Source organism: Rhinolophus ferrumequinum, chromosome 18, assembly GCF_004115265.2.
Source record: "Rhinolophus ferrumequinum isolate MPI-CBG mRhiFer1 chromosome 18, mRhiFer1_v1.p, whole genome shotgun sequence".
Classification (NCBI taxonomy): Eukaryota; Metazoa; Chordata; class Mammalia; order Chiroptera; family Rhinolophidae; genus Rhinolophus; species Rhinolophus ferrumequinum.
The window spans coordinates 61,056,253-61,080,846 of NC_046301.1; the positions used below are offsets into that span (position 1 = coordinate 61,056,253).

General features: G+C 55.3%; 1 protein-coding gene across 2 annotated transcripts in view; it reads right to left on the reverse strand.

Annotated features, from left to right (window-relative positions):
- The window catches only part of DOT1L (DOT1 like histone lysine methyltransferase), a 54,826-nt gene extending 31,178 nt beyond the window's left edge, over window positions 1-23,648 (reverse strand). Inside the window, exons 1-7 of one of the 2 annotated variants that reach the window (XM_033134380.1) lie at window positions 23,341-23,648; window positions 12,812-12,855; window positions 8,227-8,301; window positions 5,293-5,356; window positions 4,458-4,686; window positions 2,834-2,928; window positions 2,192-2,254 (exon numbers count right to left, since the gene is read on the reverse strand). In XM_033134380.1, the coding sequence (XP_032990271.1) occupies window positions 2,192-2,254; window positions 2,834-2,928; window positions 4,458-4,686; window positions 5,293-5,356; window positions 8,227-8,301; window positions 12,812-12,855; window positions 23,341-23,421 (651 nt within the window). In that variant the 5' untranslated portion in view covers window positions 23,422-23,648. The remainder of the gene's footprint in view (window positions 1-2,191; window positions 2,255-2,833; window positions 2,929-4,457; window positions 4,687-5,292; window positions 5,357-8,226; window positions 8,302-12,811; window positions 12,856-23,340) is intronic. The other variant, XM_033134381.1, reaches the window with a different exon arrangement.
- Between the last annotated feature and the right edge of the window lie 946 nt (window positions 23,649-24,594).

The following is a 24,594-nucleotide window of genomic DNA, read 5'->3' on the forward strand; positions in this document are numbered from 1 at the left end:
TTCAACACCGTACTGCAAATCCTAGCTAATGCAATAAGGCAAGGAAAGTAAATAAAAGGTGTACAGGTCAGAAAGAAAATGATAAAACTGTTTATGTTTGCAGATGACATGGTCCTCTACGTAGAACATCTGAAAAAGTCAACACAAAAAACAAACTAATACACAATTACAGTGAGGTTACAGAATAAAGGTATTACTGTAGGTTAACATACATTATGCAAAGGTCACATCCTATAAACCAGCAATGAACAAACGGAATTTGAACAAACGGAATTTGAAATTCAAAAGACAATACCACTTGTATCAGCATCAAAACAAAAAAAATACTTAGGTATAAATCTAACAAAATATGTCCAAGACCTATATGAGGAAAACTACAAAACTCTGATGAAGGAAATCAAACGACTAGATGGAGAGACAGTCCATGTTCGTGGACAGGAAGATTCAGTGTTGTCAACGTGTCAGTTCTTCCCAAGTTGACCTACAGATTCAACACAATCCCAATCAGAATCCCAGCAAGTTACTGTTTGGCTATGGACAAATTGATTCTAAAGTTTATATAGAGGCAAAAGGTCCAGAACAGCCAACTCAACATTGAAGGAGAACAAAGTTGGAGGACTGACACTACATGACCTTGAGACTTACTGTAGAGCTACAGTCATCAAGACGGCGTGTTCTGGTGAGAGAACAAATATGTCAATAAACAGAGCAGAGAGCCTGGAAACAGACCCACACAAACACAGCCAAATGATCTTTGACAAAGGAGCAAAGACGGTCTTTGCAACAAATGGTGCTGGAACAACTTGACCTCCATGTACAAAAAAAAGAACCAAGAAACATACTTTACACCCACCACAAAAAATAACTTAAAACAGATTACAAACTTAAATGTAAAACACAAAGCTGTAAAACTCTATAAGATACCGTGAAAGTAACCCTAAGGTTTGACAATGACTTTTGAATGCAGCTCCAAAAGCATGATCCGTGAAAGAAGAGCTGTTGGGTTGTTCTAAGGAACAGGAAGCCTCTTTCTAGCTCTCCTCACACCTCTAATCGGCCCCCAGTCTGTAAGTATATGATTTATTCTATTTCCCTAACTCGATAAGGAGTGTAGGTTCCAGCTCAACAGTCAACACCCCACGGGACAGCCTGCTCTGGGTGGGAGGGAGAGGACTGAACAGTCAGTCCTGGGATTCTCGGAAAAGAGCAGCCACAGGACCGGCGGGTGGAGCCAGGTGGAATCTGAATGGTTTGGGCCTAAACCACTCAACCATGTGGGGGTGCTGAACCAAGACGGGAGAGAAGCACATGTTAAGGATCCAGTCTGGACCCACGCCAGATGGAGACTGCACGGCAGCTGTATGTCCACGGGCAACAGAAGAACCCCTGGAAGAGAACAGCGGGGCACCTTGAGCGGGAAACGCATTTCAAGGCATGGGTGCAGGCCCCCTGGGCGGGAGAAGCAGTGAGAGACCAGAGGACCCAGGTCGAAGGCTGGGCTGAGCACCGGAGACTGACGGGCATGGGGCAGCGGGAGAGCTGTGGAGCCTGCCGCCCCTAATCCCAGCCTTGCCAGGAAAATGGGCACAGGCTGGGTCACGTGTTTTGGGGAAGGCAGTAAGAGAAAGATGCCACTCAGCTGGCCAGTGGATAGGGGAAGAGGCCGTTTCCTACACACCCCACCGCCCACCTCACAGGGGCTCCTGCTACACACACGTGCACGAAGGAGAGGAGCACTTCAGAAGGAGCCCCAAGTGCTCCCAGAGATACTCGGAGGGTGGGCAGTTAACCTTGTGCAGCTGAGGGCTGAGAAGAAAAGATGCTGCCATGTGCTGCCTCTCTTTTCTGAGAGGGTGGAGGAGGAGCTAGACCCCCCCCCCAAGGTGGCCCCTGAGAAAGGAGGACAAGTGTAGCCCAGAAAGGATGAAAAAGAGATGGGGGAAGGGAAAATGGGGAACTTCCGGGTGTTGCCAGGTACCCCATCCAAGGGGCTTCTGGAGGGGGCCGAGCAGGCCTTCTTCCCAAGACACCGCATGTCCAGCTCTGGCCAGTCCAGGCAAGAACTAGTCCGGGAGTGGCAGCCCCGGTGGGGATGAGCCAGGGTCCAGGAGGGAAAGGAATGGCGGGTCCAGGAGGAGAAGGGGCCACAGGGGACTCATTAGCAGTGGGGGCATGGAGCGATGGCACTCACTGTGTATTCTGCATGCTTTTTTCCGTACCATTTCATCCACTTCCTGAACTCTCGGTCCATGGTCTGCAAGGGAATGAAACCAGACAACCCATCAGAAACCCAGGATGGCCAGGGGGGCAGAGGGCGCGTCTCCATGTACTTGGGCGGGTGGCCGGTGGCTCCCCAGGCCCCGTCCATCCCCTGGTCCCTCTTCCGCTCCAGCAGATGAAACGGGATGGGACTGCTGGTCTGCCCCCCACCACCACCCAGGACAAGCCCTGTGAGCAGTAGCCCCAGGAGGATGCCGGGGGGCCCAGGGAGAGCAGACTGTGGGGCCTGCCTCAGGTTCCCAACCTCCAGGGAACCTGAGGCCACCAAAATCCAACCTATAAACTCTAAACACATTTCAGTGGGACAAGACATTGCTCAGACACATGTACTCCCCAGACCCCTGCTGACCCCAGCCTAGGTGGGAGCTGGCATAGCAGTGACCCCACTAACCCCACCCTGGGGGCAATGGGGCTGCAGCATCCACAGGGACAGAAATACACCGAGCAGGGCCCAGATATGTGTGCCAGACCACGAAGCCCCCAGAGGCCCCTCCCGGAAGCCCCCAATCCCGTGGGTCAGGAGGCACCGACACATGTCTCCAGAACTACTCACCTCCGCGTACTTGGCTGGGATGTCGGCTTTCTCGACGCCGTAGTGATGTTTGCAGTTGGTGGCCGCGGCGACCTGCAGCACGACCTGGCCCACTCCTTCAGAGAGAGAGAGGGGGGAGGCCGTCACAGACGCACACCGTGATGGCGGCAGACCCACGCCGAGGTCGGGCCTGGGCCAGGCGGGCGGTGGCCACGAGAGTCAACAGGCCGAGGTCCAGGGTTCTCCACAAAGGCGCCAGCGCTGTCCAAGGTGCTGAGGCCATGACCAGGGCCCCCACTATGGGATGGCTGTCACGCTTTGGCTCCCACAACTTGAGTCGTTCTTGGTCTACGGCCAGACGTGGCATGAACTGTCCAGACACAGACACGGCTCTGCGAGATGCAGTGACGCCTCGGGAAGCCTCCCATCCACTCCAAATCCACACCTGTTGGCACCACAGTGTGGCAGGGCTGACTAGGTCTAACGTGGCCTTGAGAATACCGTCAATGCTTGTCATCGACTGGGTTTGCTGTGGGATTGGAGGTGGCAGGAGCCCCCCAAAGAACAGAAACAGGGTCTCCAAACCACTGTTGCTGACAGCATCCCTGTGCCACCCAACACGCAGGCCGAGCAGGCCGACACTCCTGGGTGTCCGAGCCCAGGTAGGAGGCAGGGCCTACCAGCACACAGACCACAGGTCCCAGCCGGCAACCCCTCCTCCTACATGAGGCCAGCTCTGCATTTCATAGGGTGTTAGGAGTCCATCGATTACCCATTTTGAATAGAACATACTCAAACAATAAAAATAAGCATATTGTTTGGAAACACTAAACGGAGGCCCAGGGCCAGTGGTTGCCAGGGGCAAGGGAGAGGTGGTAAGAGCCGAGCACTAAAAGGCTGGTGGTTTTCAAAAACCATCATCCTTTTAATATAGAGAGGTAAGTTACACAGCCTTTCAGGTAAGGGAGTTTTGAACCGCATGCATTCTAACTAAAACGTGAATTCTGTGCTTAGTGAGGGCTTAAACTAAAGACGACGCCACCGAAGAAACGATCTTGTCCCTGAGTGCTGATGCCAATCGTGCCCGCTGGAGACAGGACGTTCGAGTCCGAAAGCACGAGGGTCTCATGTGGAAACAAGGTCACGTGGCGACGGCAAAGACACCCCAGAGGAGGGCTATGCATGGGTCCCCGGTGGAGCCATCTGGTATGTGACAGACAACCACGTAATCCGTCCTGTCACCCTGATCGGGCCATCCCATCAGCAATCAGTCAGCCTGATGTTTGCTCGTTCTAGAAAGCTCATCTCATGTACACCTGCCAGGCCCCCACAGACGTCTTGCTAAGACAGGCCCTGCCTCCAGGAGCCTCCACTCTGGTGCTGGAGGATGTCCCATAACAAAGAGGTGTGGGCTGTGGGGGCTGGAGAGTCTGGGGACCCCTTGGCTTTAAGAAGCCAGAGAGCAGGGGTTTGGCTGGGGCGTGTTGGGATGGAGCATCCCACGTCTGGGGGAGCCAGGGGTTCTGGGGCAGGGGTGGTGCTCACAGGGTCCGGCAGGCAGGGTGGACCCCAGTCCTGGGCCCTTCTCAGAGATGGTGCGCTGGGACAGAGAGCCTGGCCCTGGGGCCATCTGCCCCACACTCACCACTGCCCAGGTCCACAAACAAGTCGTCCTCAGTCATCTTGATCTCGTCAATCATCTGTGCGACCAGGTCGAAGGAGGTCTCCCCGTACACCTCCGGGGAGAAGGGCTCGTAGTTGTTGAGCTTTTCAGGGTCTGTCACCGAGTGGTTGTAGACCTGCTGCAGGATGTGCCGCAGGAGACCGTTGGACGGCCGCGTGTTCAGCTTCATGGGCTGCGTGGTGCCCTTCCACTGTGGACATCAAGGAAGCACCGGGAGGTGTCACACAGGGGACAACGCACCCTGAGGCCCTCACACCCCACCTAGTTATGACTCCCTATTGAAAAAAAGTGTGTGCGAGTGTGTATACATGAGTGTCTATGTGTATACATGAGTGTCTGTATACCTGTATGTGCAAGTGTACACGTCTGTGTATACACGAGACTGTGTGTGTGTACGTGTATACATGACTGTGTATACGTGTGTGAGCATGTACATACTGGCACGTGTGTATGTGGAGGTGTGTGAGCCTGTGTGACGTGTGTGTGTGTGTGTGTGGATGTGAATGCTGGTGCGCAGCGAGGCCCGCAGCGCACACGATGCCCACCGCCCAGGCCCCGTGGGCACGACCACCGCACCAGACAATGCCCCGCCCACCCCACACCCCAGACTCAGAACGGCCACCATCCTGAAAATCTCTTCGGGAGAAGAAAGGGGGTGGGGTGGGCGGTGCCCCTCGGCCTCAGCCTCGGCCTCGCCACCCTGGGCTCAGGTGACGTGAACGTTGGTGGGTGGTCCGGAACCACAGTGCAGCGCCCAGATGAGGAGACAGGCCTGAGGGGAGGGCAAGGCACCTACCAGCTGGTGGATGCTGTCAATGGCCCGGTTGTACTTGTCACAGAGCCTCTGCATGCTTTCGAAGCTGAAAAAGGCAAGGGGAAGGCTCTGGTCACTGCCAAGCTCAGAAGAGGCCACCGGGAGGGGATGGCACATGGACAGGCAACATGGGGTCGGGCGGAGCCTCGCTCCCACTGAGGGAGTGGGCAGAGACCACAGGGCTCCACAGAGTACCCCACATGGGCACAAGGCTGGGTCACGAGTTTCGGGCCGAGGTGGTCACGGCGATGAGGCTGCGCCGTGTGCTCAGAGACCGAAGCTGAGGGTCCCGGTGTGTCCAGCAGGCCTTAGGTCAGAAAAGGGCTTCGCACAGCTATTCCTGGAGTGTCCTGGGTGGGCAGGCCCCCGACCAGGCCCTCACTCCCCACCAAGCCAGGGGGGCTCACAGGCCTTCCCTCCCCTGGCTGGTGCTGCAGGCTTGCGCACCGGCCTGACTCCGCCGAGGGCACCCGTAGGCAGAAAGGGCACCTGGCACGGCTGGACCATGCGCAACACCCCGACTCTGAAGAAAGGACGGGCAGCACCTCTCGCTTCACGCAGACATTACTTCCATTTGCTTAATCTTTTTACAAGTTTCCAAGACTTTCAAAGACACAAGCAGCATGTGTCAGATACCTAATGAAAGAGTGCGGAGTTTTTAAACAAAACTGCATTCTCCCAAACATGATCCATTTTATTTCAGCTGTCACTTTTCAACGAGTCTCCTAACCCAGAGGGTCTCAGCTGGGGTGAGCCTGCCCCCAGGGAACATTAGGCACGTCTAGGGGCATCAGTGTTGTCACAATTGGCGGTGCTCCTGGCATCAGTGAGTGGGGGCCAGGAATGCTGCTTAGCACCCCTGTGCCCAGGACAGTCCCCAGAGAGTGACCCAGCCTGAATGTCCACAGTGCTGGGCGGTGATGGGCACCAGGCGTCTGCACTGTGCCAAGGGCGTGTCCGTGGGGCCTCTGTCTACACCACCTACACGCACAGCAGGAAGGCGCTTCCTCCCCGGGACATGCTCGGTGACACTGGCTGGATAACAGGACACAGCCCCGTCCTCACCCGCATCCTCACTCCTGCCCAGGTTTACTGAGTTTACAGGCACTTTCCCTTCTAATGGAAGGAACGGTTCAACTAAGACCAGCGCCCACCTGACAAGGTCGCAACTTCCTTGGATGGCAGGTGCAGCTGAAAAAGCTAGAGTTCAACAAGCAGCCACCACCAAAGCCTGTTGAGTTCTCACAAAGGACAGTGACAATGACCAGAAACAACATGAGAAGGCTGATGTGACAAATCAGAAACCCAGGAGAAACGAGGCCAGCACATTCTGGAGAACTAACTGCATGCACAGACTGGGGGAGATGACAAGGGGCGCAAGGGGGCTGCAGGCTCACAGGGGACACAGGCCCTCCCTGCTGTCAGGCCCCACGTATCCATCGTGCAGACGGGAGGATGAGTCAGAGTTTCCTGAGGCCACAGAGAAAAGCCACTGCACTAGTCACTATTCTGCATTTTATTTCCTGTGCCACCACTTTTATGTTGACCCTCCAACCCAACCACAGTGACACTCACAGCCACCGACCAGCCCTGGGAGGTGTCGTCCTGAAGGACTGAGCAAGGCGGGAGCTCAGAGCACCCAGGCAACCAGGGTGCTTGCACCCTGGCCCCCAACGGGGTTCCGTACAGACAGACCGCGCTCAGCTCCCGGGCTGGCCCTGCTGTCCCCTTGCTTGATAGAAAAATGGTCTCCACTGCAGGTCTGACCCTGAGGTCACACCGGTCCCTTGGGGGATGCCATCAGACTGACCCCGCTGCCTTCTCCCAGCCTCTCTCATCCTTCCAGTCTTTTCTAAGCTGACGTAAACATGGAGGGAACAACACCAAACACCACTGCAGCGATTTGTAACAAAAGTGCCTCTAAAACCTGCGGCTGCCATAGGCCCTGCATGCAGCGACCACCTGGTACTAAAAGTGTGCTTCACTGACCACGTGACACATGCACCCTCACCTGGGGGTTAAGAGGACTTTGTTGCGGGTCCTCAGCATGTGGTGTCCTGGACAAGGAAAGCACGGTCCCCTGCTTTCTACAACAGGTAACGATTATTACGTGAGGAGGAAGGCGGGAGGCAAAGGGGACAGGATCAGGGGCTGACTGAGGTGGGCAATGCTGACCTGCGGGCCAAAGCCCCCAAACCCAAAAGGGACATCAAGTCAGGAACGCCGGGGTGCCGGTTCCTGTGTGGGGAGCTTCTGGGCTCCTCCGGGTCATGTTCTTTGTCAAGAGTGGATCCCTATGCCCACAGACGACACCACCACTTTCAGGGAGAATGCAGTGCCAATTTCAAGCCTGCCAAGAGCTAAAACAGGCACGAGCCTGGAATGTTGTCCTTTCTTCTCAAAGAAAAACAAAAAAATTCCAGGCAGGCATTCCAGAGATGGCCTCGCCCATCCCCACCCACGGGACTCCTCCGAGATCAGGATGTGCCTGCAGGAAACTGCTGGACTCAGCCAAAGGGCCGGGCACACAGTGTGACCGGGACCAGGGCTGGCAGCGCCTGGGGCTCGTTGAGCCAGGGCAGCGGGCTCCCCAGTGCGGGGGGGGGGAGGGGTGGTGTCGGAGAGGCTGGCTGCTGGAGTCGCCTGCTGTGAAAACCACGACTACTAAGTCGGGTAATTTCACACAGACCAACTCTAGTTTCCACAATGTGGCGTTCTCAATTAGGTCCTCACTCTGACAACCTCTGCCAATATTTGATAAACATTTCCTACCAAAATAACTGCACAGAGGCTACAGCCAACTCTAAAAGGAAATTTCAGATCAGCTTGCACCGTCGAAGAACTAATTACAGGCTGTCCCCACCAGCACTGAGCCCATTCCCAGTGGGGAAGCAGCTCAGACAGAAGTCCACTTACCTTTTGGTGTCGTAGTCGATTAGGACGTAATTCTCCATAGCGAGCTTGAGGTCTGGGATTTCCTCACAGACCCATCTGAAATCCAAAAGCAGAAACGACAATTAAGATGATTATTCAGGCTCAATGTTTCACTCTCAACTTTCTTAAACACTGTTTACTCCCAAATATAAAAAGAAAACATCCTCATTACCCAAATCACAATGTGAAAGAGAAGGGAGGCGCTGCTTCAAATTATTGTTGTGAATTACACAAATTTTATGTAGCTTCAAGTTCAAACAACGTTGGCTTAGGGACTGCGTGGATTTACATGTCACCGGGTAGAGGAAACCAGTCAGCTCAAACCGGAGAGGTTGAAAAATAACATATCAACTGGAAACAAAAGATAACTATTATTGAAGAATTAACTAACCCATTACAATGGGACTTCTTCAACAGACACATGGCAAGAAAAAAGAAGATGGAAGGAGAACCTACAGACTAAAAGAGATGGAAGGAGAACCTACAGATTAAAAGAGACAGAAAACTACGTCAGCCAATCCCAAGGCATAACGCCCATTGGATCCTGATATAATCTTGAAAAAAACATGAAGGCAGAGTCATCACTATACATCATACAGGGAATAAAAGGCAAAAGATGAAAACGGCGCGCCAAGGAGTTCAACAACTTAGATGAAATGAACAAATTCCTTGAAAGACATCAATTACCAAAACGGACTGGGGAACACACAACCCTGTCCCTGTCCCAGAACCTGACTTCCTAGCTCAGTCCTTTCCCACGGAGAGCACGTCAGGCCCAGGCGGCTCCACTGCTGAATCCTACCAGAGTGCGCCAATCTCACCAAAATGTTTCCAGTTTTATGAGGCCAACGTTACCCTGATTCCAAAACCAGAGAAAGATGAAGCCTTGTAAAGACATGACAGGAAGGAAACCTGCAGATCAGTATTCCTTGTGCTCAGATACAAAAATCCTTCAAAAATCTCAGTCGAACAAATTCAGCAACACACCTCAATTAAGTGGGGTTTATCCCAGGAATGAAGAGGAATGTTTAACACTAAAAAAATATTCATCACTGCAATTCACCTCATTAACAGAATAAAGGAGAAAAAAAATAATACACTCATCTCAACAGATGCAGGAGTGCACATGACAAAATTCAATCCCTACTCATGATGAAACCCAGGAAAGTAGAAATGGGGAGAGCCGTCTTCACCCCAATAAAGGGTGCTGGGCCAGGTGTGGAGCTGCTGTCCCTTAGCCAGAAACCCACGGCCCTCTGCTTTGCCTGTGGGCTCCATGCTGGGCTCCGCCAAAGGGCACAGGAGACCTTACAGGAGGGAGGAATGGCTCTCTGTCCCTGGGTCCCTGTGTCATTTATCAAGACTCCCTCACCCTGCAGGAAGCGTTACTTCTGGTAACAGCTGCTGAATCCACTTAGTTTGCTTCCGCGTGCTCCCCACCCCCCCACCCTCCCCACCCTGGGCCCTGCCCCCACCAGACCACACTCCCACCTCAGGGGTCTGGGTGCCCCACCCAAACTCACAGTCACCAGGGCCAGCGAGGCAGTCCATGTGTCACCTCCCCTGTGCTCCCCAGATCCCATGGTCCCTGAGTCACTCCCTGGGCTGCATTTGCGCTCTCTTTCTTTGCTTACAGAATGAACCCCTTTACTTCGAGTGAGCGCCTCCAGAGTGGGGAACAGGTGAGAGATGCCTGTGGGCCCCACGTCCCTTCCACACTGTAGGAGACAGAGAGCCCGGCCAGTGCACATGGCAGAGGAAGGAATGGGCCGTGTTCACTGGAAAGGGAGAGGCAAACCGTCCCCATTCACAGACACAGCTCAGTGCAGTCAACCATAAGGAATTTACAGGAAGCTTCTAGAACTGGAGATGTGCATTCAGCAAGGTGGCAGGGCACAGGTCAACATGCAAAAATGAGCTATAATTACATATAACCGCAACAAAGAATTAAAAAAAGAAAAATTTTAAATGCCACTTAAAACAGCATTAAAACATAAGTTCTTAGGGTTCATTTTAATGAGAAATTTGTAAGACCTCTGTGTTGAAAACTATAAAACACTGCTGAGAAAATTAAAGACAACATAAACAAACAGGCTCTGTTCACGGGATACAAGGTTCAAGGTTAAACCTTCTCCTCAAACCGAACTGCTCAAAGTCATCCCTATGAAAGGCCCAGTAGGCATTTTTAGAGAAACAGACAAGCTGATTCTAAAATTGTCATACAAAAGCAGAGAGCCTGGAACCACCACAACAGTCTTTTAAAATAACACAGAGTTGCCAGACTTGTCCTTCCTTCTTTGAGGACCTACTGGGAATTTGCAGTGACCAGGAGAGGATAGCACCGGGTAGCGGTAAACGAATAGGTCCAGAGAGAGAGGGATATTTAAACAACTGATTTTTGACAAAAGCACCAAGGCAACTTGATGGGGAAAGGAGTCTTTTTAACAAATGAGGCTGCAACGGCTGAGTATCAGATGGGAAAAAAAATTAATCTTGACCCCCATAATCATAAACCCCTATTTGACATAAACCAAAATGAATTCACAATTGATCTTAAACCTGAACGTAAAAGCTAAAACCACAGAGCTTCTTGAAGAAAACAAAAGAGAGTATCTTTGCGATTCGGGGAGGCAAAGATTTCCTGGACACGACCCAGGCAACTAACCATCAAAGAATGAAGTGAGTTAGGAACTCCCACTCCGCGAGGTGCCGTGCAAACCACAAGCAGCTGCACCATGACACCTCCCAGGCACCCGCCGCACTGGCCCCCAGAGCGTGGCAGGGATTCTCACAGCCCAGGCTCAAGAAGCAGCTCTGTTCTTGACAGAGCTCCCTGGAGAAGTGGCTGTGGGAAATCAAGATGACTGTGGAGCACCCTGTGGTTCCAGAAAGTGAGGCCGTGCTCCAAACAGGCGGAGGCAAGTCAAGAGGGATTCGGGACAAACTGGAAGGACCCCCAATGGGCGGCCCGAAGTGGGAAACAGCCCAAGCACATCCATCACCGGGCCGACGGGAGCAGGAGCCGTGGTCCCTCCTGCAGCAGCACACACCTGAGGGATAAAGAGGAAACCAGCGGCACACACAACGGGACCCTCAGTGCCATGTCTCAGCACAGCTGTAGATGCAACGTGGGGACAGTTCTAAGAAACGCAATGACCGCAGAACCAGGGAGCAGGTCGGAGGCAGCCGGGCAGCTGGCGGGCAGGGGCACAGGGGACACGAAGCAGCATGGGGAGGCGTCTGTTGTCGCAGTGCTCTGTGGGCGCAGGCGCATGGCCACGCCACACAGACTGCACTTCACACGCGTGCAGTTCTGGGCCTCGGCTGCACTTTAAAAAGTGCTAACATGGCCAAGAGGGATGTGGAGGGGGCACAGATGAAGCAGCAGCAGCCACCAGCTGGTGACTTGTGGGCTGGGTGACGGCTCTGTGGACTCCTGACACCCTCAACTAGCTCTATGCATATTAGAAATTCTCCATTATAAAAAGGAGAAAAGAGAGCAAGCACCCCACTTTGCAGAGGAGGCCCGGTGGAGAGGCTGACCACCACGGAGCACACGCGCGGCGTGGGTGAGAACCAGGCTACCTGCTCAGAGCCCGGCCTGTCCACCACGACACCCCCACCAGCTACCAGCAGCCTCTAAAATCAAACAAATCAAACTCACCAACCGGTAACGCTGCTCCGCCAACTGAACGGTTTCTGGACCCTATATCCCCAAATCTCAACATCACACCCGGTCAGGCCCACCCTGAGAGTCGTATACAGGCATCCCACTTAATCCTCGAAACAACCTGCGAGGAAGCCCTGCTCAGTCCCAGGAGCAAAGCACCGCAGCCTGGGGAGCTGCAGGGCTGCGTGAAGTCACCAGTCCCGGGCGGCAGCGTGAGGACGCCTGTCCTGCCTCCTGCACAGGAACCACAGCCTGGCCCTGCCTCCAGCTGTTGCAGGCTCGTGTGGGTGTCATGGCGTGTGGCCCACGTGGTGGCTACGTGGTTAAGGATTTTAAAAGACGGCACAGCGAGATGCCAGGGTCACGCACACACGCAGGTTTACCGCAGGAGCTGAGAACAGGTTTTCCCACCACAGAACATGTGAAGAGCAGCCACTGTTGGCGCTTGAGGTCGACCCAGACCCTTCACCCAGCGCAGGGAGGAAGGCCGCTAGTCAGAGCGGAGGGCACACACCTCCTGCTCAGTCAGGTCGTCAGCTGACACCCTGCGCTGGTCCCGCACACTCAGGACAGGCGCAGACAGGCAGAGGGAGACCAGCCTGCCCAGGGGCCACCGCTGAATTAGTACCAACTCCCACAGGGAGACAGACGGGTGGAGGAGAGAGTAACACAAGGGGAAGAGGGGGTTCCCTGCGAATCCTGCCAGCTCAGGTGTCCGTCCCCTTCCACGGGAAGCCAAGCTCGGAGAACTTCGTCCAGGCCACAACCAGACGGCCTGGGCTGCGCTGGCCACGCTCTCACACCACTTCTCGAGCCTTCCTGAGAGGCAGACACGGAGCACAGGAGGGACTGGGCTGGGGGAGCTCGGAAGACAGGGGATGGCTGCGCCGCACTCACCGGATGGTCTCAATGATCTCATGAGCAGCATCATGGTGTTTGTCCTGAAAGGCAAAGGGACAGAGTTTAGAGACCGAGCAGTCCCAGTGAGGGCGGGCTGGCCATGTCAGGGCCCTGAGACCAGAGGAGGCAGGCACTGCAGCCCCCGGGCCTTTCCATCGCTGCATTTCTTGGCCCCCAGAGCTCCCAACCCCCCCAAACCGCCCAATGAGTCCCACGAGCCCCGCCGTGGCACTGGGGTGCCATCCTGAGAGCCCTGCCCATGTGTGACATGCTGGTCTAGGGAGAGCCTGTTCCCGAGCTCCTTCCCCAGTGGGCAGTGGGAAAGAGGCTGGGTGGAGTCTATGCCCCACCCTCCTTTCCCCAACCTGCTGGTGTCCGCTGGCACTTCCCAGCACTCCAGCGACCTGGATGCCACAGGCCTGGCTTTGCGTTAGGAACCTCTCGGGCCTCTGTTTTCTCATCTATAAAATGGCAAACACCAGTAACAACCACCAGGAGAGCACATGGCCATCCTCCCATGGACGCAGCGACGTCCCACCTCCACGGCTGATCATGCTGCCCGGCCAGCACAGTGCCCACTGTGTGGCTTGTTCCTTAAAAGGAAGCTCAGGGGCTGCTCCAGGCCTTTGGGGTCTCGGCAGGCAGCGAGCTAACCCAAACCTCGCAGAAACCAGGATTAGGACACACCCGCGGACTCTGCAGGTGAGGGTTGCACAACGGTGAGAGCAGGAGGTGAGTGAAGAGGAGGGGCTTGGAGGGACAGGCCCACCAATAGCTGCTGGGTGACAGCAAAGACGCTCTCGCTTAGGCCACCATTTCTACCCTTTATGCAGAAGGAAAGTGTCTGCGCGGGCAGGGGCCTGGAACAGTGCCCCGCGTATTCCAGCGCTCAAAACAGTATGAAAACAACTCCTTACACATCCTTGTATCCTAAGCCTCACTTTTAAATAACAGCTCTATTGAGATAGAATTCAGATAGAAGGGAGCTCACCTGTTTGAGGTACACAAGTCAGTGGGTTTTAATACTTTCAGAGTTGTGCAACCACTGCACTAATTCCAAAATGTTCCATCACCCCAAAAAGAAGCCCTGCCCCCATCAGCCACTCCCCATTCGCCTCCCCAGTCCCAGGCAACCACTAACCCACTTCCCGTCTGTAGATTTGCCTACTGGACAGATCATGTAAATGGGATCACACACGGTGTGGCCTTTCGTGCAAAGCCTTATTTTTTAACGCAAAGGATAAACCAGCCTTCTAGTGTTCTTAATAATGTCTTCCAATGTTCTAAGGATCAATTAACAAATACTAACTGAACTCCTACTATTCAGCCAAGGTGGGGGCAAGACGAGACTATACATCCGCACACAAACTCGTCCATACACAGCAGCATGATTCACAATCGCCAAAGAGTGCCACGCAGCTGCATGCCCCCCACCAGGCTCACCCCGCCCCCCAGGCTGGCTGCCGGAGGCCAAGGCCCCCAGGTCCTGCCCCCAGGCCACGCCCCAGGCCTTGGCCACCACCAGGCCCCTGCCGGCCCTCAGCTGCAGTAACTTTCTTGGCCCAAAGCACGCAGGCATGGAAAGGCTCAGGTGCCTAGACTTTGGTCTCATCTGTGATGGGAAGAACTTGTGCTTTCCCAGCTTAAAAACCAAAACGAAGGGAGAAAGAAGCTGACAACTGTGCCTTCTGAGGTATCAGAGTGATCTTTCCAGGGACTGGCCAGTTTCCAGCCACAACCCTGAGAGGTGCAACTTAAAAAGCCTGGTCACCATCAATGAGTCAGAAGCTCTCGTGACCTCTTGGCTGTAGGTTCCTACTGCTCCACAGGCCTTCGCAAGAGAGGTTCCAGAAGCAGACCAGGAAAGGTCAGACTGGGTGGTTTCAGTACTTTAGCTAACCCTGGATGTAGGGCCCAGCCCTCGCCCCTTTGCACAGGGTACCCCCATGCCACCTCTTTCACAGTCCGCGTCCCCTGCCCCACACTGACCCACAGCAGGAAAACCTGTTGGTGGCATCCAAACTGACCCACGCTCCATCTGACGGAACCCTGGCAGCTGGGAAAGCAGGACGGTGGGTACCCAGACTTCACCAGGTCCCCCATTTTGGGGAATCATGTGACAATGTCCCCAGTTAAGTGCAACTGTTCCACCTTAAACTACACTCTGCACAGGAGGCAGTCATCATGCCCTGAGATGACACCAAACTGTCCCCTCTGGTACCATGCGCCTTCCCAACTCAGATGCAGGTGTGAGGCCCATGGCTTGTTCTAGACACTGCCCCTCGTGTACTCAGAGAGGCAGTGTGCAGAGGGGGCACACACAGAGGGAGGGAGATGGGGTGGGGAGCCTGGCTGTCATCTCAGCAGGTGCCTGGCTTTCTCCATCACCAGGAGGACAAACCAGCTTGTCCCCCATCTCCTCTGAGGAGTTTGGACAGGAGGCTCTTAGACGCCCTGCGAGGACACGAGTCCCTGTTCTGAGCACTTATACCCTATTCATTGTGAGGCCGCGAGACTTCAGGTGAGTGTGTGCTCAGTGTACAAGGGGAGGGACAGGCAGACACAGGAGCCAATGGAGCCCGCAGTGGGCACTGCAGATGCACCACTGCAGCAAATCCACTGTCAGCTCCCCTCTCCTCACTGCCGCTTGCAACAAGAAAAAGACATTCGGGGCCAGCCCCAGTGACTCACGTAGTTGGAGCGCCGTGCTCCTAACGCCAAGGTCGCCAGTTCGAGTCCCACATGGGCCAGTGAGCTGCGCCCTCTACCGCTAACATTGTGAATAATGGCTCTCCCTGGAAGTTGGCGTGAGCTGCCACGGGCTGCCGTGGGCGACCGTGTGCCGCCATGAGCGGCCGGTGGCCGGCGTGAGTGGTCGGCAGCTGGCAAGCGCTGCCATGAGCTGCTGTGAGTGGCCGACCAACGACTGGCGACCGACGGCCTCAGCCGGGGGAGTGCAAGGCTCATAACACCAGCATGGGCCAGGGAGCTGTGTCCTACACAACTAGGCTGAGAAACAACGGCTTGAACCGGAGTGGGGTTGGGGGGGCAGAAGAAGGGGGGAAAAAAGAAAATGACATGCGAGGCCTGCTATGGGCCCTGTGAGGTCACTCACAGCAGGAGCGCAGGACCACAGGGCCCTACGAGGCAGAGTCTTCGCACAGTGACAAGCACCAGCGTCATCGCAGGGCTCGTGACAGCCGACGCCTGTGCCCACTCTCAAAGTATCACTTAAGCAGGTCTGGGGCCCAGAACCCGCATTTCCTACCAAGTTCCCAGGGACTCAGTGAGGGGCAGAAGCTCATGCTGGCAGCTGAGAGGAACGGCTCCCTTGGTCCTTGGGGAAGTGAGGATAACTGGGACCATCCCCACCATCCTCTCTGGCTCCCTAGTGGCTGCAGGGAGGGCGCCTGTCTCCGATCTCGCGGGCACTGCCTTCTTTCCTGGTGGCTCCACTTAACTCTGGAGCCCTGGGGTCGGGATGATTCTGCCACACACGGTCCCCACAGCTAAAGCAAGCCAAACAAAATGGCTCCTGGTGCAGACCACGTGGACTTAGAATGGGCCATCACTGGCTGTCACACGAGAGGCCACTGGCGGTACTCATGGGCGGTACGTGGACACAATGGGACCAGCTGGCTGGGACAAGCACAGGGGCAGATGGACGCTGTGACGTGGGAATCACACTACACAAGAAATGTGATATGTGAACAGCTTTAAAGAGTGAAAATGACAAAGGAGGGAGACAAGATGTTACAGGTGGGCTGACGGCTCATGGCAGCCGGCTTCTCTGGTGTTTTAAAGGCGGGGTTTGGTGGGCAGACCTGGCTGGACGAGCAAACGGGAGGTGGTGCAAACTCAATGGGCGCCCAAAAGACCGCGAGGCCCGCCCATAGGTGCCTGGCCCCCAGGGCCCCCATCTATACCAGCCCGCACCTTGCGCCCTGTCCCCCACCCCCGAGAATGTGGGCACCCCAGAGCAGAGCTACAGGATCACGGATTAGGCCTGAGGCCCTCTGCTACTCAGGTGGGAGCATAAGCAATTAGTTTATGGTTTATTCTTTTTTTTAGATTTTATTGGGGAAGGGGCACAGGCCTTTATTGGGGAACGGTGTATACTTCCAGGACTTTTCCGAGTCAGTTGTTGTCCTCTCAATATTAGTTGTGGAGGGAACAGCTCAGCTCCAAGTCCAGTTGCCATTGTTAGTTACAGAGGCGCAGCCCACCATCCCTTGCAGGAGTCGAGGAGTTGAACCCGCAACCTTGTGGTTGAGAGGACACGCTCCAACTAACAGCCATCTGGCCACCTGGGAGCTGAGCAGCAGCTCATTGACTTCATTCTAGTTTCGGAGGGCGCAGCTCGTCGGCCTGTTTGGGAATCGATCCGGCAGCCCCATTGCCCAGAGCTTGCGCTCTAACCAACAGAGCCACCCGTCCAACCTATGGTTTATTCTTTATATGGTCAATTCAAGTAGGGATCACAACAGTACCTTAACTAGTTCAAAATAAGCAGGAACCAAAAGAAAGAGGTTTCACATCCAAATAAGTAAAGAGCAAAACCCAACTGGAAGATGGCATTACAGGAGAGGGTTGGGCAGAGAGCAGGTACTGCTGGGACACAGGGTGGTCAGTGAGGGTTCAAGTGTGTGGGATGACAGGCCTGGCTGCTGCGGCACCCGAGCAAAGATGGTGGGTCATACAGCCGACGGCGGTCAGAGAAGAAGCAGATTTGTGGGGCAAGGGACAAGAGGAAGACACATGTCGGCAAGTTCAAGACAGCAAGTTCTAAGACAGCGCACTGACCGAGCGCGGCCCTTCCACAAGGAGGCTTGCTCGCAGGACGGACTGGAGTTTGAATCCAACAACGCTGCTTCTAGAAACAGGACCTCAAATGGGTCACACAGACCCTGCGCATGGCTCCGTCATCCGTACACTGGACTATGGGGACGTGCCTGTGCTGCAAAGCCCTCCTGTTTGTCCTGGTCCTTCTGCCAGACCTCTGCTGTCACATACCCACCTGGGGAGAGATATGCCCAGTGGAGACAATCCCAGCTCACAGCACCCATGTCCACACAGTAACAGACAGCAAGGCTCTCAGCCTGCTGTCCCAGACGGGGCAGCCCGGGACAGAAGGGACAGTGAGGCAAGACAATCGACTGCAGTGAATGCACTCCCAGAAGCTGCAGAAAAAGTCAAGTTCACCCACTCACTGCTTCTGAGCTCACCAGTTTTAAGAACTATGCTTATGTGGCCCCCACAATAATGTCACGTTGCAAAGGGGACAGAAAGGGGCGGCTGCGGGGAGGAGGGTGCTGAGTGGTTGCTGTCTAGCCCTGGGCTGGTCTAGCCCTCGCCCGTGCTTCCTCCTGCTGCTCAGACAGAAGACAGAGCTGAGCGAAGGGCCAGCAGGGCCTCAGCAGGATGGAAGGCTCAGCCCCCGCCACCACCCCTGTGGCACCTCTCCTCGCAGGGCCACGCTGCCCCCGCCACCGCTGCTCAGTGCCGACTCTGACCTGCACAGGTCACGCAACAAACAAGGCTGGTCGGAGGAGAAAGCTGCCTCCACCCACACCCTGCCTGCGAGACCTGCAGCAGCAGGGCTCCCAGCGCCTCAGACAAGGTAGCCCCGCCCAAGGCCGTCCCAGCACCTCCAGTTTTCATGAACACCCACCCCACGGAGCAAGCAGGCCGCTGGGGCTCTGGGCCTCACTCGGGTGGTGGCATCCACGGAGCAAACACAGTCCCACAGTCCTGCAACAACCAGGGGGTCCAGAGGAAGAAGCCCCCACGAGGAAGAGGAGGGGACTAGAAGCATGTAGTCCCCAGGCAGCCACGGGCCACCTGGGGCTATGGGATTCTTGATATGCGACTGGCCTGGACCAAACTGTGCTTTGAGTAAAAAACACACCGATTTCCAACTTAGGACACACACCAAAGAAAGTTAAACCCCCATTCATAATTTTTTTAATTACATGTTGAAATGATAGTATTTTGATCATACATAAAATGTCTTAGGAAAACTTATCCCACCTTCTTTTGACCCTTTTAATGCGGCTACTAGAAATGCTGAAATCACACTAATGGCTCGTGCTAGTCCCACCGGTTGGTCACCTCATGTACTTCATTCCACCTCAGGAACTGACAGAACATTTGTAGGTTTGGGACCAGGCATGGGACGCCCCTGCTCTGGGTAAGCCATCTTTCGCAGGAAGGGGCAGTGTGGAAAAAAGGGACTTAGATCTCCACAGGAAGACGGGTGCCACCTGTAGCCCCAGGGGCAGAGCTAAGACCAAAGGTGTCTTGACAAGAAAACTTCAGTTGCTTTAATAAAAACCAGCCGGTCGGTAACAATCCGAGATGCCTGGCCCCCAGGGAGCCCCTCTCCAAGTGCCGAGCAACCTGATGCTGGAAGTCTCACGAGAGGCCATCGTGAAGTGACATAGGTGGGACCGTGGGACATATGATCAAAGGTTCATCCCCAAAACTTTTCTTGCCCTCATCAGATAAAACGGTTTATTGCCACAGATCACTGCAGCTCGAGGTCAAGGCCAAGGGTGTGATGGGATGGGAGACAGCCCAGGGACGAGGTTCCTCTGACGAGAGGACCCACCCAGGAGGCCCTGCCACCAAGTGGCGGGTACAGACACCGGACAGCCAATACCTGCTGTGCCCCTGGGAATCCCAGCTGTTTCTACCTCCATCAAGGGATCACTATTATTGCCACACCAATTCATTTGGGGTCACCTTCACCCCCCATGATGAAGGCCAGATGAATGCCTCACCGGGGCCCCAAGACCCCACAACCTGGTCTATCCTAATAGGGGAATATTTCTTAGCTGTGAAAACGAGGGAGGCGCTGACACTCGCCACAGCGTGGATGGACCTGAACACACGGGGCTCATGAGAGAAGCCGGACACACAAGGCCACACAGTGTGGGATTCCACTTACGGGAAATGTCCAGAACAGGCACGTCCACAGACAGGACGTGGGTTCATCATTGTCAGGGGTTGGGGGTGACTCCTAAGAGGGACGGGGCTTCTGGAATTAGATGAAAATAATTATATATTGTTCTTTCATTGTATAAAATGTCACCATTGGGAGAAACTGGATAAAGAGAACACGCGGTGTCTGTGTTATCTCTTATGGTAGCACAAGAATCCATAACTGCCTCAAAACAAGTTTAATGAAGAAAAAAAGGGTGGCGCTCCCAGAGGGACACTGGGCCTTCGCCTCGCGGATGAACATCCAAAGCTACCGCCCCTCCACTCCCACCAGGGGGCAGAGAGCACAGCAGATAGCTGCACCTTCCGGATCAGAGTGCGGGAACTAACAGTCACACGTGGAACACCACACTTTTCTGGTCAGGCCTTCTTCCCCTTTGAAAGCCACTACTTCACCACTATGAAGTCTCCAAAGGGTTAATCTGCCTCCACCTGAGGGAGGATTCGGCAGACTCACGCAGACAGCAGGTCAGAAAATATCTTCTGAGTCACAGGCTGCCTGACTAGGCCGCCCACTCAGCTACTACTCACCGCCCGTGTTAAGGGCAGGACTGCTCAGAGGGTACTCATCAGAGAACTGTAGGCTCCAGGGAGGAAGGCAGGGGTGGGGACAGTCACGCTGGGACTGCTCCCCCACCCACAGCCTTACTAAGTCACTGGCAAAGGATCCGCACAACCTCCCCTCATAGGCTCCTGCCCAGCCAGCAGGCAACTCAAGATGCCACTTACTCCCTTCGGAGTTGAGACCTAGTTTCCCGCCCAAGAAAGAACCATCCTGCTTTAGAAATGATGCCACCGTGAACTACAAGTGGGTAGTGGGAACTCAAAAGTCACTGAAGGAACAGAACTCGACCGGCCCCCCCTTCTGTTTGTCAATTGCACAAAAGTCAGTTTCCGAGGCTGGACACTTCCGAGTGTGGCCAGTTGTGGCTGTTCACACTTCCTCTTGCAGATGCCCCCCTCCTCCGAGAAGCCACCCAGACCCTGCAGGCAGCTCCTCCCTCGGGGACCTCAGCTGGCCCTATACACGGGCGCTTTAAGGCTGCTAACTTTTGTGTTTCTGCATCACCCACCTTCCTTCACAGATAAGTTTCTCGAGAATAACAACACTGTCTACTGTCCTCTGTGACCCTGGGAACGCTGCACATTTTCAGGACGTGCTTGTAGAATGAATTAATCAGTGAACAAGCAAGTTCAGTCATTTCAAATGTGTGGTCACATGAGTAATCTGACCTTCCAAAAAGTGAAGCTACTAAAGTAGTCCATTTTCTTCATGTATTCATCATTGAGTCATCACAGAATAGGAACTCTTATCAAGTACAGCCCCTTCATTTCCCATGAAAAAGCGAGATTCCTCAGTAGGGACACAGAAGGTTGACAGGTCACAGCAAGGCTGTAAGGCTGTTGCTGGCCCCAGCAGCTAGTTGAGAATGTCACTGGGCTGGCCTGGCAGTGGGACAGCCACACCAGGAAGGGGCCTGCTGATGTCAGGTAGAGCGCCTGGCGAGGCGGGCAGCACAGCGTCATCCCCTGCCAAGCGAGGCCAGGGCCAGCAAGGGAACGAAGCTCTGCAGTCCAGAAGCACCCGCCACTAGAAAGCCAGGTCCCAGCCCAGGAGGCTTCATTCACAAGGGTTACAAAATCCCTGTGGTCCCGCTCCGCTCCAAGTAAAAGGACAACATGGTGTCTGCAGGTGAACTTTCACCTTAGTATAAGACGCCTGGACGCTGGGTCACAGTGGGTTTAACTCTTCCCACACTCAACAATACCAGTTTCTGATTTCACAAATACTGTTACATGTACACTGGGCACAGTCCCCCAGTCCTACTCCCGCACATTTCCTAAGTGAGCTGAAACAGGTTCACCTAGAAACCTGCCCAGGGATGTGTAGAGTGGCTTTATTCGTAATCCCCCCAAAACTGGAAACATTCCACATGTCCTGCCACCAGCAGGCGAATGGATCAATGAAAAACAGCAAGAAAAAGGAGTGACTTTTGGAGTGGAAGCAGCCAGAATTACAACGCTGTGTGCTGTTGAATGCATTAATTTAACTTTCCGGAAAAGGCAAAACTGTAGGGACACCCAGGTCAGTGCTGGCCAGGAGGTGAGAGGTGTGTGTGTTGGCTGAAAAAGGCAGCAGAAGAGTCACTGAGGAGTAACGCATTATTCTGCTGCCTGATTGCCATGGATCTGTCAGAACCCCTAGAACCAGACGCTAAACAGAATGAATTATATACCGCATGTCCACTAAGAATAAAGAAAATTAAATTTTAAACAATGCACTGACCAGCCACAGGGGCAGAGACAGGCAGAGGCTGGTGAAACGGTTGGAGTTTTGAAGGTTCTTCCACTTTGTTTCCGTTGCCCCCGCCTGCCCACTGCTCAGGCCCCGCGCAGGACACACACCGGAGCTGCCCAAACAGAAAAGCCAGAGCCAGGCTCAACCTTGCCTCCGGTGCGGTATGAGCAATACCCCAAAGTGCCGGTGCGCGGCGGGCTGGGCACCACGAAACCCTCCGACCACGGAGAACCCGTGGCCAGGAGCCAACACCGACTCCCGGGCGGGCCCCGCGTTCCGACTCCGCCTCCGGCCCCGACGTTTCCAACAACTGACACACTCCGAGCGCGCGCTAGGGGCGGGGCGCGCGGGCTTCCCCGCCGGGTCCCCTGGAGGCCCCCCCCCCCCCCCCCCCCGCAAGACCAGCGCGCGAAAGGGCGCCCCGAAAACGCCCGCCCGTGGCGCCTGCTGCCCTTTCCCTCCCAACTGCTCACTGCCCAGCCCAAGCGTGGACGCAGGGACACCAACATGCACCGCGCCACCACCCACGGGCGAGAGTTCGGGCGCCCATCCCGCACCCTGTATTTGTGGACTCACCAAGGGACAGCCGCCTTTGTAAATTTCCGCTCAGCCTGTCATTTTACAAGGGTCACTTAAGATTAAGAGGGCAGAATGCCTCATTTCCAAGGGTCCAGCCAGCCCACCCACTCAAGATTACTGGACAGAATGACTCATTCAGGTCCCGCCAGTCCCGCCACTCAAGATTAGGGGGACAAAAATACCTAATTGAAAAACAAAAAACAACTAGAGAGAGGGAGAAGGATGTTCTCAAAAATAAAGCGAAGCACATTGACAGCTCAAAGAATAAACTACCGAAAAAAAAAAAAAAAAGAACCCCTGAATGTCAAAACCTGAAACAGGAAGGCAAGCTCACCGGCCAACCTGGGGGGCGGGGGGCGCCGGGAGAGAGCGGGAGTCCCAGCCCCGCACAAGCAACGGCAACTCGGGCTCGGGCGCCCCTCCGAGGCGCGGGGTCCCGGTGGCCGCGTCTGTCCTCGGCCGGGGCTCCCTGCTGCCCAACCTCCGTAAAGGGTTGGTAACGGTCGCGGGGATTCCCGGGGGGTCCCCAGGAGTGATTTTGGAATTGAGTTGCTCGGTTGCTCGGTGGGCCCAGCGCGCGCCGCGGGAGGGGCAGGGGTCCGGGAGGAGGGGCAGCGGGGAGGGGGAGAGGAGGGGCGGTACTCACGTAGACCGGCAGCGGCCACGGGTAGACGGCGGGCTCGGCCCCCACGGGCGACTTGAGCCTCAGCTCCAGCTTCTCCCCCATGTCGGCGCCCGCGACCGCCGCACCATGCTAGTCAAGCGGTTGGGGGAGGGGCGGGGCGCCGCCGGCGGGGGCGGGGCGGGCGGGCGTTGGAGGGCGGGAGGTTGAGGGGAGGGGACCCGGCCTGGTCCTCTGCCGCCGCCGCGCTCCCGTCCGGCCACGGCTCCCTTTTTGTAGTCACAGGCCCGGGGCCTCTAGCGCCGCCGCCATCTTGGGCCGGCGTGAGGCGAGCACAATGAGCCGGGGCCGGGCCGAACCACTCGTCGCGCGCGCGCGGGGGGTCCTGGCGCAAGGAGGCGGCGCGCGCCTGCTGCCCCACCCGCCGCTCCGCGCGCGCCTCCCCCACCGCCCCGCCCCGTGGACTCGCCCACACGCACGCACGCACGCACGCGCGCGCGCGTCCTCGGCTGCCCTCGGCCACCTCAGCCGGCTGAAGCGGGGACCCGGGGAAACCCCGCGGGGCCTGGGGTGGCGGGTTCGAACCCCACCCTTGAAGAAGGGCCCGCCCCCATAATAAAGCCATAATTCCTCATTAAATATGATGGTCGGAGTCCGGGCCTCCGCTTCAGGTCGAAGTACAGGATTCGCTCAACAGGAATGCTCCTTATTGACAGCATCTACTAAGCCCATGCTGGCCAAGAGGCCATCACCTGCCCACACAGAGCTGTCGTTTTAACTGGAAAGGTGATGACAGTGGTCATGGGGGAAGACAAGGCAAGTGTCAGAAATGCCACGGAGGTTGTTAGTCTTACGCGTCCACTTGTCTGGGCCCTGCGCCCACACACTTTATCCCAAATGTGGCTCGGAGATATTTTTCAGATGACATTAACACTGAAACGAGTCGACTGTGTAAAGGAGATTGTGACCGCCACCGAGTGGGTGGGCCTCGTCCAAAGAGTTGAAGAGAGAAGAAAACAAGGTTTCCTAGAGAGAGAGACTTCTGCCTTCTGCCGCTAACGGTCTGGGGACTCCAGCTGCAACATCGGCTGTTCCCCGGGCTTCCAGCTGGGTCCTGCCCTGGAGATTCTGACCTGACAGCACATGGTCAGGTGAGCCAAGTCCTTAACCCAAAACTCCATATATGCATGCATGTAAAAGTATGTGCACATATGTGTACATATACTGAAGACACACACCTGTATATCTGTACGTATGTGTGTACACATACTGCATAAT